At 41.0% G+C, this 13,074-nt stretch overlaps 1 protein-coding gene across 1 annotated transcript in view; it reads right to left on the bottom strand.

Annotated features, from left to right (window-relative positions):
* Herc2 (HECT and RLD domain containing E3 ubiquitin protein ligase 2) overlaps window positions 1–13,074 on the bottom strand; it is a 181,134-nt gene that overhangs the window by 9,753 nt on the left and 158,307 nt on the right. The window contains 6 exon segments of the mRNA XM_032893506.1: window positions 1,486–1,683; window positions 2,300–2,487; window positions 5,975–6,114; window positions 6,489–6,580; window positions 8,500–8,661; window positions 9,131–9,308. Coding sequence (XP_032749397.1) covers window positions 1,486–1,683; window positions 2,300–2,487; window positions 5,975–6,114; window positions 6,489–6,580; window positions 8,500–8,661; window positions 9,131–9,308 — 958 coding nt within the window.

Raw genomic sequence — 13,074 nt, forward strand, 5'->3', positions numbered from 1 at the left:
GAAGGAGATTTAAGTTTACTGGTAGAAAAATATCTACCATCACAGTCCATGAACAGCCTCACCTCTACTTGCCTTCTTGCATGCCCCACTCCTCCCTCAGAGTGTTTCCCTACTCTGAATCACTGGTTGCCCAGCTCTCCTCTAGTGATAACTGTTGGGATGGCTTTGTTTTGTTTATTTTTTAAAAAAGGGTCTTATAAAGGGTCTTCTACACTAGCTATGAATTCATTATGTAATCTAGGATGGTCTCATATTCACAATTCTCTTGCTTCCACCTTCCAAATCCACATCAATTCCTCACTGCTACTCTGAATCAGGGGCACTGTCTCCTCTAACACCCACTCAGAGACTCAATCAGAGCAGCTCAGAGCCCTTCAGACACTCACTATGCTGCCCTCGACTGTTACTGCCTCAGTGTAGGCACTCCACCACCACTGTCCATCATGTTGCCCCATGATTAACTTAGTGGAAGCCCATCCTAGAGGCTCTTGCAGCCTGTAGGAGATGCACTCACATTACCTCAGGCAGGACTGCAACCTATCTGTATGTTCTTCCCTCTCTTTGCTGCCTACTGTCCTCTCTTCTTTGAAGGGGAAGACAAAGTGAAGATGACAGAATTAACACTGCCATTTTTAATTACTGGAAAACTAGCTGAAATGAGGTTTCTTCTTGCATCTATTATCAGAGAGAACATCTCTTGGATACTATCTTTATTGCTCAGTACCCTCAGGCACAATGGACATAAAATACACACAGGCCTCCTGTTCAGTACAACAAAACCCACCCTAAAAGAGAATCACCATTTGGACATCACTCTAAAACAACTAAATTTTATTTTATCAATAAGACTAGGCTGTACTCCTTGATAACAATATATATCAAAGAATCACAGACCTTCTAGGTGGAGAGATCTTTAACTCATCTTCTGTGCTCCCACACCTGCTATGAAATGCTGAGTCCCCTCTAAGATCACATTAGGCTTCCAACCAGAAATTCAATAGCTTGATCTTTTACTTTCCAGCTAGGAAAGCTCTGGTTAATAAAACAGTCAATGGGTCAAAACCCATCCTGTGCCAAAATTCCCGAGTCTGTTTACTTCCTGTCCCTGTTTACTCCTTTCTCAGCAAGAAATCTCTACCTACATGACATGGCACAGAGCTTCTCTCTAAGCTCCCAACCTTCTGCTGGGCATACATAGGAGAAGAAATTATCTAAGAACCTTTCCCTGGAGGGAACTGACCAAAAACATTCAAGGTCAGGCAGGCAGAGAAAACCATGTGCTCGAGGCTTGGCTTCATGGCTGTTTTGTTTTGTTTTTTAATGAACATGTTCTAGTACTTAGAAATAACTTACATGTAGTAGACACTCAAGGACTGCTTGCTGAATGAAAAAAAGTCTCTATCTACAGCCCCAGAATAAGGATTTGTTGAGTAAAGGTTTACTGGTGGCTACAGTGATCCTGTTCTACACACTGCTACAAAATACCTTTCCCTGAGAGATTAAGATCCCTCGAAGTGTGTCAAACCCAACTGAAGGCCCAAGTCCAGTTTCATCAAGAGAGCCCTCTAGGTCAAACATGGGGATGCAGGGACAAAAGAGCTCTGAGATGTGATGCAGCAGCAGCAGTCGGTTCCGTAGAGCAATGATGGGGATCTCCTGTAAATGGTTGTACTCCATGGGTACCTGAAACATCACAGTTTCACTAAGTCCACTAAGTGGCAAAGCACAGAAAGCCAAAAAACAGCATTATGATTTCTGAGATTAGTCTGTAAAATTCATCATGCTCTTTCTAGTTAGTCTGATCATTTAAGATAAATAAACATCAAAGAATATCACAAACATTAGCTTATAGAAATATGTTTACCTAGAAACATGTAGACTACATATACAATCAATTATTTTATATAGTTACAAAATATAAAGAAGGCAACACATTGTTGGACAAATGATGTTGGTTGGTACAAGTATTTTTCTCTATCTGTATTTTTTGGGTTTTTTTTTTTGTTTTTTTTTTGTTGTTGTTGTTGTTGTTGCTGCTGCTGTTGTTGTTTTGCTGTGCCGGGGACTGAACTCAGGACTTCAAGTATGCCAAGCAAGTAAGCATTCTATCATTGAGTTATGCCCCAGCTCAATATTACAGTTCTTAATAGCACTATTTCATGATATTATAACTGAACTGTTATCAATGAAACACCGCTGTAAATATATAATGAAAAACTGAGCCTGTAGCTGTACCTGCATGATAGTTAGCTGGCACAATGTGCCCCAAGTCTAGCACACCTACCCAGCCAGCACTGACCTGTGCAGGGAGCTTGCCGGCACTCGCTGGCTTGCTGGTTGACCAGGCAAGGGTGTGCGCAGAACCACAGGCCACACGGTTGACCTTCTTACCCTGAAGGGCAGCTACCAATCGTGGTCTCTGAATAGCATTTGTTGTTCCATCTCCTAGCTGCCCCTCATCATTGTCACCCCATGTGTAAACTTCACCTAAACAAAGTAAATTTAAAGAACTTAGGTTACAGGAGCAGTGAATGCACAATTTCAGTGTTTTCCCATCACAATAGCAGTACTTACTACCTTTCTGTTTTGTCTTAGTGCTCACCTCGCTAAGCACCAGCTTGTAGATGTCAACACACACTAATCATGTATGTAAAGAGGACTCTCTACAATGGCTGTCAGTCAAAACTCTAGTCTGGTCTGGTTTATTAGTTCTCTGGACCAGGTATGTAACAGCAGCATTTCTCCATCAGAACATGTAAGATGAAACCTAGGTTAATATTCCTAACGACCTAGATAGCTCCTGAATGCTAGACAGACTAAGAAAAGTCAGTCTTTAAGATGAACAAATCCATACATTCTAAAGAATGTACCCTTCCCTAGTTATTCATCATCTAGGCATAGGTGTCATCACTCATAAAATTCACTGTATTTTCTGGGTCCATGCTGGACCTCAACTGTGAAGTACCAATATAATAAAAAAAAAATGGTCTAAATGAAAGGTCATGTGTTGAGTAGACCAGATACAAGGAAGGCTTCTGCTCTTTGGCAACATCAAATGCAATCTCCTCAGGGCGGATCATTCAGTCACAAGTGTCATTTTCTCACATAAGATGGCTGTGTGATCAAGAGCAATATGCTATGTCTTGCCTCTTCCTGCTCTCTAAGAGTTCAGTTATAAAGTCATAGGGTGAGAACCTGAGCATGAGTCCTCAGAAGATGTCTCTGCAAAAGCGCACACAGATAGGGGAGGTGTTGAGGTTGAAAAAAGGAAGCTTTCCCACTGGGAGAACCCACTGCATCTACTGTGTGGCTGTGTGGCAGCCTATGACAAGGCAAGAGTCCACAGAGGGGAGGACAAAAAGAATTGTAGGATAATGAAGAGTGTCTAAACTATTATAGAAAACTGCAAGGATCTGGGTCTATCTCTAAACGAGAAAGGAGTTATACATGTGGAAAGCGAATAAACCAGAATGAACCCTGGGTCCTGAATGGAACTGAGGCTGTGTGTGTAAATGCAATCTTCAACCACAGACAGAAAGTGCAAGTATGTTTGCTTTTAACATACATGTTTCCTGGCTCCAATCAATAAGGCAGCCTAGACAACATGGATCCCTATTTCAATGATCATAATCATTACCTGGATCTTTTACATGTTGTTCTCTAAAGGAACAAGAGTTCCTAAGGAAACAGCCAAATGCAAGCTCCAAAACGTAAAAGATGGAGTGGACCAGCTTTTGTCCCAAGAAGCATATATTAGTAATGAGGCACATAAGGAGATAAAACCAGCCAAACAGGACATAGTTTGAACATCAATATAACTAAAAGCATTTAATGGAATCCAGGCTTATCACTAAAAGAGAAAGGAGTTGTAAATGTAGACAGAGAAAAGGCCAGAATGAAATATGCCTGGTACTGAACTATGTCACGAAGCCATGGATTCCACACAGACACAACTAAATGATTCAACTCTCAGTACCACCCATGAAAAATGAAAACAAATAAACTAGCTAAGAAAATACTGGATGAGAAAAGGGACATTCGAGTAGATTTTTTTTCTTGCAAATACTTAGTAAATACAAAATATTTCCACAGTGGAAAGCCCTGGCAGACATAAACTTAAGCAAGTAGTTGGTGTTATTAACATGAGTGATGGGACAAAACAAAGGAAACCAGAAAGTTACTTGAAAGGAAGACTTAAGAACAAAAGCAGAGAGCCACTTTCCAGATTCCCAGGCCCTGTCTTTTTGTTATTTAGAAATCTGAATTTTCTCTCCAGACCCCTAGACCCTCTATCCACCCCACTCTGGGCTCTGGTACCCAGTGTCCAATATCTAGGCACCCTAGCCTTGGTATCTATCTCAGGGCTTGGATCACAGATATCCTGGGTTTAAAGCACCTGGGTTGAGCTTCCTGCAGGTGTCAGCCCCCTGGGTGCCCTCAAGCATTCCCAGAGCCAAAGACATCGAAGTCCTAACCTGAAGAACTCCTGGATCCAAAATGTCAAGCCTCCCCCGATCCCAAAAATCTAACCCAGTGCTCTCAACTCTCATCTTTTGGGAATCCAACACTATAAGGAAAAATAAAGTAGCCTCAGAGCACAGAACAACACTCTGACCTTGAAGAGCCTGTGGACATGCAACTCCAAGGCCCCCTTCAAAGGTTCAGCCTCAGTTCTCTAGGAACTCCCTAATTGCAGTTCAGCTTAACTGCTGATCATCCAAAGACTGACTCCAAGGTGTAGTGGCTGTGGATGCTATTACAAATAGGTGGCCCAGCACTGGGCTCAAGAAAGAACAACAGTGCATTAGTAGGGTGGTTGTGGCAGTTACCAGAGCCAGGTACACCACTGCATTCATGCCCAACTGCTGGTGCTACTCAAGTGGTGGCTGGCATGGTGCTGGTGGTCTTGGTGGCAGATGGTGCTGAAGCAACATGGACAGTCATCTCCTTATCCCTCAGTGTGCTCTGGCTTGATCACCTTCACCTTCCCCAACCTTCTTCAAAGAGCCACTGCTGTGCCTGCTGATCATCTGGTTTGTATCCTGATTGGAGGTACCACTAGCCTGGACATGAGAACCTTGGGTGCATGGGTGCTGCTTTTTCTGTATACTCAGAGTGGGCTTATCTCTGGTACTGCTGCTGGGCACCCTTCCCACCACCAAAGGCTGGGTTGGAGACACCAAGAGGTGCAGGATTCTTTCCTAGACCTTGTGAGGAACATTTCCTCCTCCAATCTGGTGTTTGCTGCATTCTACTCTTAGGCTACCTCATCTGAGGTAGCCACAGATCAATATCTATAGTACAGCAAGCTGCCACCTGTTTACAAAGAGAGATCAATGCAATCAGATTCCAGCTGGGATGTGAGGTAGACAGCATGGGCATTCTGGACTTGGTACTATTTGCATCTTTGGTGCAGCTCTGAGGAAGCTGGGGCTTGATGGCAAACTGCTCATTCCTTTCTTTGAAGCTTTCAATGATGCCGCCACGGTTCTGGTCTCCTAGATTATGTGGTAGCCACTCCACGGACATTTTGTTCCTTGTGCCAGCAAGACTGTGGAGAAATACATTTGCCAATTCTTCATGTGCCTCAGTGTTCTAAACTGCCTGCTGGACCACAACATCCACAGGTATGATGGCTACAGACTACAGTAAGAGTCTTCATTGCAGTGGACAATGTTCACCTGGTACAACCTAAGTTGCAGACCCTCGCAGAAACCAAGTTATCAGCACAGACTACACTATACAAACAGTTCAGGAACTCAGCCCCACTTATCATCAGAGGAAGGACGGAGCCCTGTCAGGATAGAGTTCCCAGATGCCAAGGACACAACACAACATAATCATGACAGTAACACAAAGGATTGAAAAGGAGGGGGTCAAAGCCTACCCTCAGTCTCTAAAACTACAATTCGAATTATGTGGGATAACCTCAGAGTTCCAGGCCTCAGCTCTGTAATGTCAGGCGTGAACCTACCATCCTCTGTGCAGCACACACAGTGCAGGGAGCCAGTAGCGATAGCAATGACTTTCTTCCCCTGCAGTCCTTGAACCTGCCTCGGTCTCCGAACGTGGTCATCAGATCCATGGCCCAGTCGGTGATAATCACCTTTACCCCTGCATTAAAGGAAAGCATGCAACTTATTGAGCTATGGTCATCTGTATTCCGCCCTGCTACCCACCATTCAGCTACCCTCGTGGTGTACGCTCTGTACTCCAGCACCCAAATCACAGCCTGTCACAGAAGTTAACAAGACGGCAATGAAAACAGTTTCAACGGTTGTAGTGCTCAGAGAACTTGCTGTTCTTCTAGCAGACCCCTAACATGATAAATCACTATCATGTCTAAATCAAGTACAAGGGGACATAATGCCTTTTCTGGCATCTGTGGGCACTAGGCATGCATGTGCCCAGACATAAACGCAGGCAAAATGCCCAAACAAAATTAAACATTTTAAATACGGTTTTAGTGGTATTACATTTTGACATACCATGTATAAACAGCTCCAGACTTGGTAAGGGCGACAGAAAACTGAGATCCACATTCCACTTTAACTACTCCAAGGCCAGTGAGAGAATCAATCTAGAAAGGAAAAAGGCTCAATTAGGCAGGCTTCATCAAGGTCACTGTTGACTGCTGCAATCCCACTGAGACTTAACCACATCTAGTAAGAACTCTGAAAATCTGTACTCACATAGAATATTTAATACAATATTAACATCTAACCTAACCAAAGTAACTTCAGGAAGGAAGAAGAAATGTGATACAGTAAGGACCAGGACATGTTACCAGGTGAAGTCTGAAGTCTTCTCTCCTGAGACTGACATGATAGTGCCAGTTTCCAATGAGCTCTGTGTTTTTCCTCATCTACTTCTAGCACTACCAGACCCCAAGACTGAAGACAGCAGGAAAGAAATGGCCAGGGGTGCTGGAGTCCTGATCCTCTGATCAGGTCAGCTTAATTAATAGGCCCTCGGTTGGTAATCTCATGGCCTGCTTTGACCCCATGAACACCCAGTGTCTACCCTCCACATCCCATGTGCAGGATCCTGTCAGGCCTCACGTATCTGTTCACTGCTTCTCCTCACCCAGCAAACTTTGCTACATGTGGTGTCTGTGTATGCCTTCCTACTTAATTTGCCATATTTAATTTTAAAATTAAATAAATCTCATTCTCTTAACTAGTCTGTCTGGAACTCTTGCCCTGTCACAGTGCCATCAATAATATCCTCCTCCAGGTGTTCCCATGTTCAACATCTTAACATTCAAATGTAAAAAAGCCTTCCTTAGTTAATCAAGTCAAAGGCAAATCATTTTCCTTCATAAAAGTGGAAATCCTAAACTTATAATGAGGTTATAATATACCTGTACTGAAAAAGGGGAAAGGCTACCAGTGACAGAAATGGGTGCTACCCTGAGATAAATATTGAGTGAAGGATTCAATTTTAATTTGATTTGTTTCTTTTAGAGAGTCTCATTATATAACCCAAGCTAAGCCTTGAATTTACAACTTGGAATACTGTGATTATGGCATATACTGCTATGCCTCACTGTAAATTTTCATTTTAAAACTTAAACTGACTTAGACTAAGAGTCATTCTGGAATCAATAGCAATTGCACTGAGAAGCACAACTCCAAAACAAAAGCTATGTGGTTGGACCTAGGTCCCTCGTATGAAGGGCCCCTGGTATGAACCACCTGGTCTGATTCTGCCCCAGATGCCTGTGTTCCGAGACTCTGTTCCACATCTGTACAGTAAGAAAGACATTCATGTTTGCCTGAAACCGGGAAAGGGAATAACATTCTAAATGTAAATAAGAAATACTCAAGTTAATAAAAAATTAAAAAAAAAAAGTGAAAAAAAAAAAAAAAAAAAAGAAAGACATTCATGAGCATACATACACAAGTCCTAGCCTTCTTTAATAGTACCCTAACTGTACAACATCACCATATTCACATACTGCAGGGCACAGAGAAAATGATATAACACATTGATCTAATATTATCTAGTCACATTGCTCTCCTCAATCTCTATAGCCACCTACAAAAGACAGTCAAATCACCTGACAGCTTTAAGAAATTGCCAAGTCACCATAGCACAGGTAGACCCCTAACTTAAGCCTATGAAACTGGCAACACATGGCAGCCTCTTCTCTTTGCTTGAGATGCATCAAATCCACTAGAAGAAGCAAGCTCTAGTCTATATCCTACATTAGATGACATGGACCCTATTTACCACTGTAAACTCAAGTAAGTGGGCTTGTGTCAGCTCTGTATGTCAAGCAGATATACACACTAAACAAAACCACAGGCTCTTTGGAACACACCTGGATTAGAAGCCTTTCCCAAGGGAACACAAACAGCACCTAAGGTATCCAAATGTCCTGGCCCCTTTGATCACTTTTTACTCCGGTGTACTGCCTACAATGAACAGAATGCTCCTAAGAAGCACACTGAAGGGAAAGAAACTGGAGAGCTGGGATGCACAGGTCTAAAGTACCTTCATGGGCACTTTGCAACCATCACTGCCTCCTCTGCCAAGCTTGCCATAGTCTCCATCTCCCCAGGACCAGACGGTATCATCATCAGTGAGGCACAGTGTCTGGGCATCACCACTGCCACACGCAATGTCTATGACACGATGGCCCTGTAACGCTTCCACCTTCAAAAAATAGAAACGCAGGGTTCAGCTGACAGTAAAATTATGATCACAAAAAAAAAAAAGGCTTTATAATAATAGTGGTACTACTTTATGAATGCTTAAGACTTTACAAAGAAAAATTTAATAATTAAGGAAGAAATGCATTCCTCTATATATGACCAACATAAAGTTATATTTATATGAAGAATATAAATCTGAACTGTAAGGAAGCAGGCATCAAAGTTGCAGTGAGCCAACTATGTACCACCGTGAAGACTGATCATTCTCTCCTTTACAAGGAGTATATATGTACCAGAACAACTTATTTCCATCTATAAAAAAACATACTTATATGGTGAACCTATGACCAGTGACTGTAAAATGAAAAGAACACAACATCAAAGGCAAACTGCTCCTATCCCATGTCAACACTACAGCAAGAGCAGACACTTGAGCCTGGACTGGGCATTTAAACCCAGTACCTTCTCACCAGTTTTGGCTTTAACTGGTCCTCACTGTCACTGTGCCCCAGGCGGCCATATCGGCCTTTGCCCCATGTGTAGAGGTCTCCAGCTGCTGTGACACAGGCACTATGGGCTCCACCAGCAGCAACATCAACCACTTCAATTCCTCTCAGGGACTCAATGACACGAGGGCGGTCACATGGACTGCAAAAAAATACAACAAATATTACTAAAATATATTTTTATTCTTACATATTTTTAAACACTTGTTTAAATTTAAACATTTCTGTTTGCTACTTATTTTTCAATGTGTGTCTCTAAATATTCTCGCTTAGTCAAGTGGTTATAAAGTCAATAAGGAAGAGCCATTTAAACCTGAAATCAGAATTTAATGATTTCTAACCAGACCCATAATATGTTTTTGCAAGCCTATGAGCCAGTGAATATTTTGTTTGTGTATAGGTAGGTAGGTCCGTGTGTGTGTGTGTGTGTGTGTGTGTGTGTGTGTGTGTGTGTGTGTGTGTGTGTGTGTGTGTGTGTGTGTGTGTGTGTATGCTTGGCTCTTACTTGGTCTGCTCAATATGCTATATGTCTATGTGTTCTTTCTATATTGACTCAATTTTTTTCTAGTGTGGACCCAATTTTAAGAATTCTGGCATAAATGCCATTTGATCATATGTATTATTCTTTTGTATAATGTTGGATTTGATTTCTTAAGATTTTAAGAATTCTGAGTCTTGTTTTGATAAAGGTAAAGCTGTCTTAAAAAATAATGAGTTTGGGTATAAGACTAGCTTGGTGGTTGAAAATCTGCTCAATATCCTAAAGGCTTCCAAACAAAACAAACAAACAAACAAACAAAAAATCCAAAATGGTTTAGTGATACACACTTGTAATGCCAGGAAGCTAGGCAGGAAGATCATAGGTTTGAGGCCAGCCTGAGCAATTTTAAATAGCAAAATCCTGTCCGTCCGTCCCCCACCCCCAAAAACAAACAAACAAACAAAAAAAACAGGGAGAATTCTCCTTTCTTTCGAATGTTCTGAAAAATTAGGTTACATTACATCAGAAATCACCAGCCATTTAGTTTGGGAGATATGATTTCAAAAAATGAGTTTTTTGAGTCTGTGGGTTGTTGGGTTTTTGCTTGTTTTTGAGCTTTTCCAATTCTCCTTAAAAGTCATCTTTGTTGCTTTAAAGCTGTTCATTAAATAATCTGTGATTTCTGCTGTTTCAAACAGGGTCCCAGCATGCAGTCCTCAAGTACCTGGAGTGTACTTTGCAGCCCACAGGGGAGCCTGGCTAATCATGTGACCTCTATCCTGCCTCAGCCAAGTTCCTTGATTATAGGAAAACATAATCACACTTGGTTGCTACTTCTAGGGTTTTTTTGTTTGTTTGTTTACTCTTTTTTTGTGGTGGTTGTTTTTACGATTTAATTTTAAAGAGTGATTTTATTTTGGTGATCCAGGAGACCACCAGGCCCTAAGGTAAGCTAGGAAGATGGCTTAACCACTAAGCTATATCCTCAGCTTTACTTTGTGATCTTTGACACCTGCAAACGATGCATGAAAATACTTCATCTCCTAAGTTCCTAAGTCTCTTCACCATCAGTCTTGACAGAAGCTTATCTAACTGCATTCACACCCAAGAACCAGCCTTCCTTTCTATTTCCCTACTATCTACTTCATAGCTTTCTGTGTTAAGGATTCTGACCCTTTTTTCTGCTCCCTGAGTTTTTGTCCTTCTTCCTACAAGAATTCCTATAGGATAGTGAGTACATCCTGAAGTTAGATTTGTACCATTTTTGCTATTGTCTTTAAAAGAGGCATTTAACATTACAAGTTTCCTTCAAAGTAATGCCTTTGCTGTAACTCACATATTTTGGTAAATCAATTTCATGTTCATTCTGTTTAAAATTATTTAGCATTTGACTTTTTATTCATTCTTTGATATATCAGTTTTTCTGATATTTTAATTGCTTTTCTACCTCTTGGCTAAGATCGAATACAGAAATGTTTTATTTCCTTTCCAAGCATTAGGGGATAATTTTCAAAGATTTGCTATTGATTTCCAATTTAATTTCCTTGTAGACAAGAGAATAAGCTTTGTATGAACTTAAATCCTTTTGCTATGTAAAATCTGCTCTGTTGAGGTCCAGTGCATAGTCTACATTTGTAGATGTTGCATGCACACACAGTGTGAAAAGATTAGAATCTTGTTTGTCACAGTTTTCTCAAAATGTTAATTTGGTCAAGTTTGTACTTACCCATTTTTTTAAAATGTATTTCATCCTTTTAAATCTACTTTTAAAGGAAGTATATTTAAAACCACAACCATAGGGGTTTGTCTAATTTATCATTGTAGTTCTTTTTTTTTTTTTTTTCATCTTTATTAACTTGGGTGTTTCTTATTTACATTTCGATTGTTATTCCCTTTCCCAGTTTCCGGGCCAACATCCCCCTAGCCCCTCCCCCTCTCCTTCTATATGGGTGTTCCCCTCCCCATCTACCCCCCATTACCGCCCTCCCCGCAACAATCACGTTCACTGGGGGTTCAGTCTTGGACCAAGGGCTTCCCCTTCCACTGGTGCTCTTACTAGGCTATTCATTGCTACCTATGAGGTTGGAGCCCAGGGTCAGTCCATGTATAGTCTTTGGGTAGTGGCTTAGACCCTGGATATCATTGTACTTCTAACAAATCTTTTAATTATGATTTTAACAAGTATGCCTGTGTAATGCCCTCAGAGGCCAGTGTTGGATGCCCTAGGAACTAGAATTATATATAGTTGTGAGGCACCGTGTGAGTGCTGGGAATCAAACCTGGGTTTGATCTCTGGAAGAGCAGCCAGCAGTTTTGACTGCTGAGCCATCCCTCTAGCTCCACAGTTGCAGCATATTTCTATTTTCATCAATGTCTATTAGGTGATGAAGCTTACTGTTCATCATTTACTGTTTTCTTAATGATCTGAAAAAATACCTTATCATGAAGAAACACTTTAATTCCTGTAAATATTCTTTGCTGCGAACATATATTTTACACAATATTAATGTAAATATTGTGGGTTTGTTTTTGGTTAGTATTAGCACAGTATACATTTTCCCATCAGTTTGACTTTGGTTTAATTTGATTGTGTACAGTGGGCATGTGCATGTGTGGGCATGGAGACCAAAGGACAATCTTAGGTGTTCTTCCCCAGAAGATATCCACCTTCTTTTTTTTTTTTTGAGACAGCATCTCTTACTGACTTGAAACTTGTCCAGTTTGCAGGGCTGACTGGCCACTGAACCTCAGGGATCTGCCTGTCTCTGCTTCTTGAGTTACATGTATATGTCACCATAAACATGTTGTTGTTTTTAAATTATGGGTTCAGGGAGTCAAGCTTAAAACAGACTAAGCCATTTCCCCAGGCAGAGTCTGACTTCTGCGTGTTCAGATCATACACCTGGTATAAACACATTTGGGTTTAAGATCTCACCTTGCTGGCTGTTTCCTAGTTGACTATGCTTTCTGATTTTATACCTATAACATTACTTTATTATGCCTCCTTACTCCTTTAAATATGCCTTTAACCTACCACACCTAGTCTGACCCATCCCAACTGCTTTTCAAGATTCTACTGTCAGTATACTTTGATGCCATCTTTATAGTACTCCTCATGATTCTTTTGGCTTGGAATTCTTTAAGATTACTGCCCCTATGAGTTTATAGCTGTTTATCAATTTGGAGTTTCAGTTATTTCTTTAAAATCTCCCATCCCCCTCTTTTAAATGCTTTAATTATGAATACATTAAGCCATATGGTACTGTCCCATAGTTCACTAGTGTTTTGTCAGTTGTATATTTCTTTTTTCCCAATGCGTTTTCACTCTGGATATTTTCTATGGTTATGTCTTAAACTTCTTTGGTCTTTTTTTCTACAACATCTATTCAGGCATTAATTCCATATAATTCATTTTTCCTTTCTGCGA

The sequence above is a fragment of the Rattus rattus genome, chromosome 2, assembly GCF_011064425.1.
Source record: "Rattus rattus isolate New Zealand chromosome 2, Rrattus_CSIRO_v1, whole genome shotgun sequence".
NCBI classification, from domain to species: Eukaryota; Metazoa; Chordata; class Mammalia; order Rodentia; family Muridae; genus Rattus; species Rattus rattus.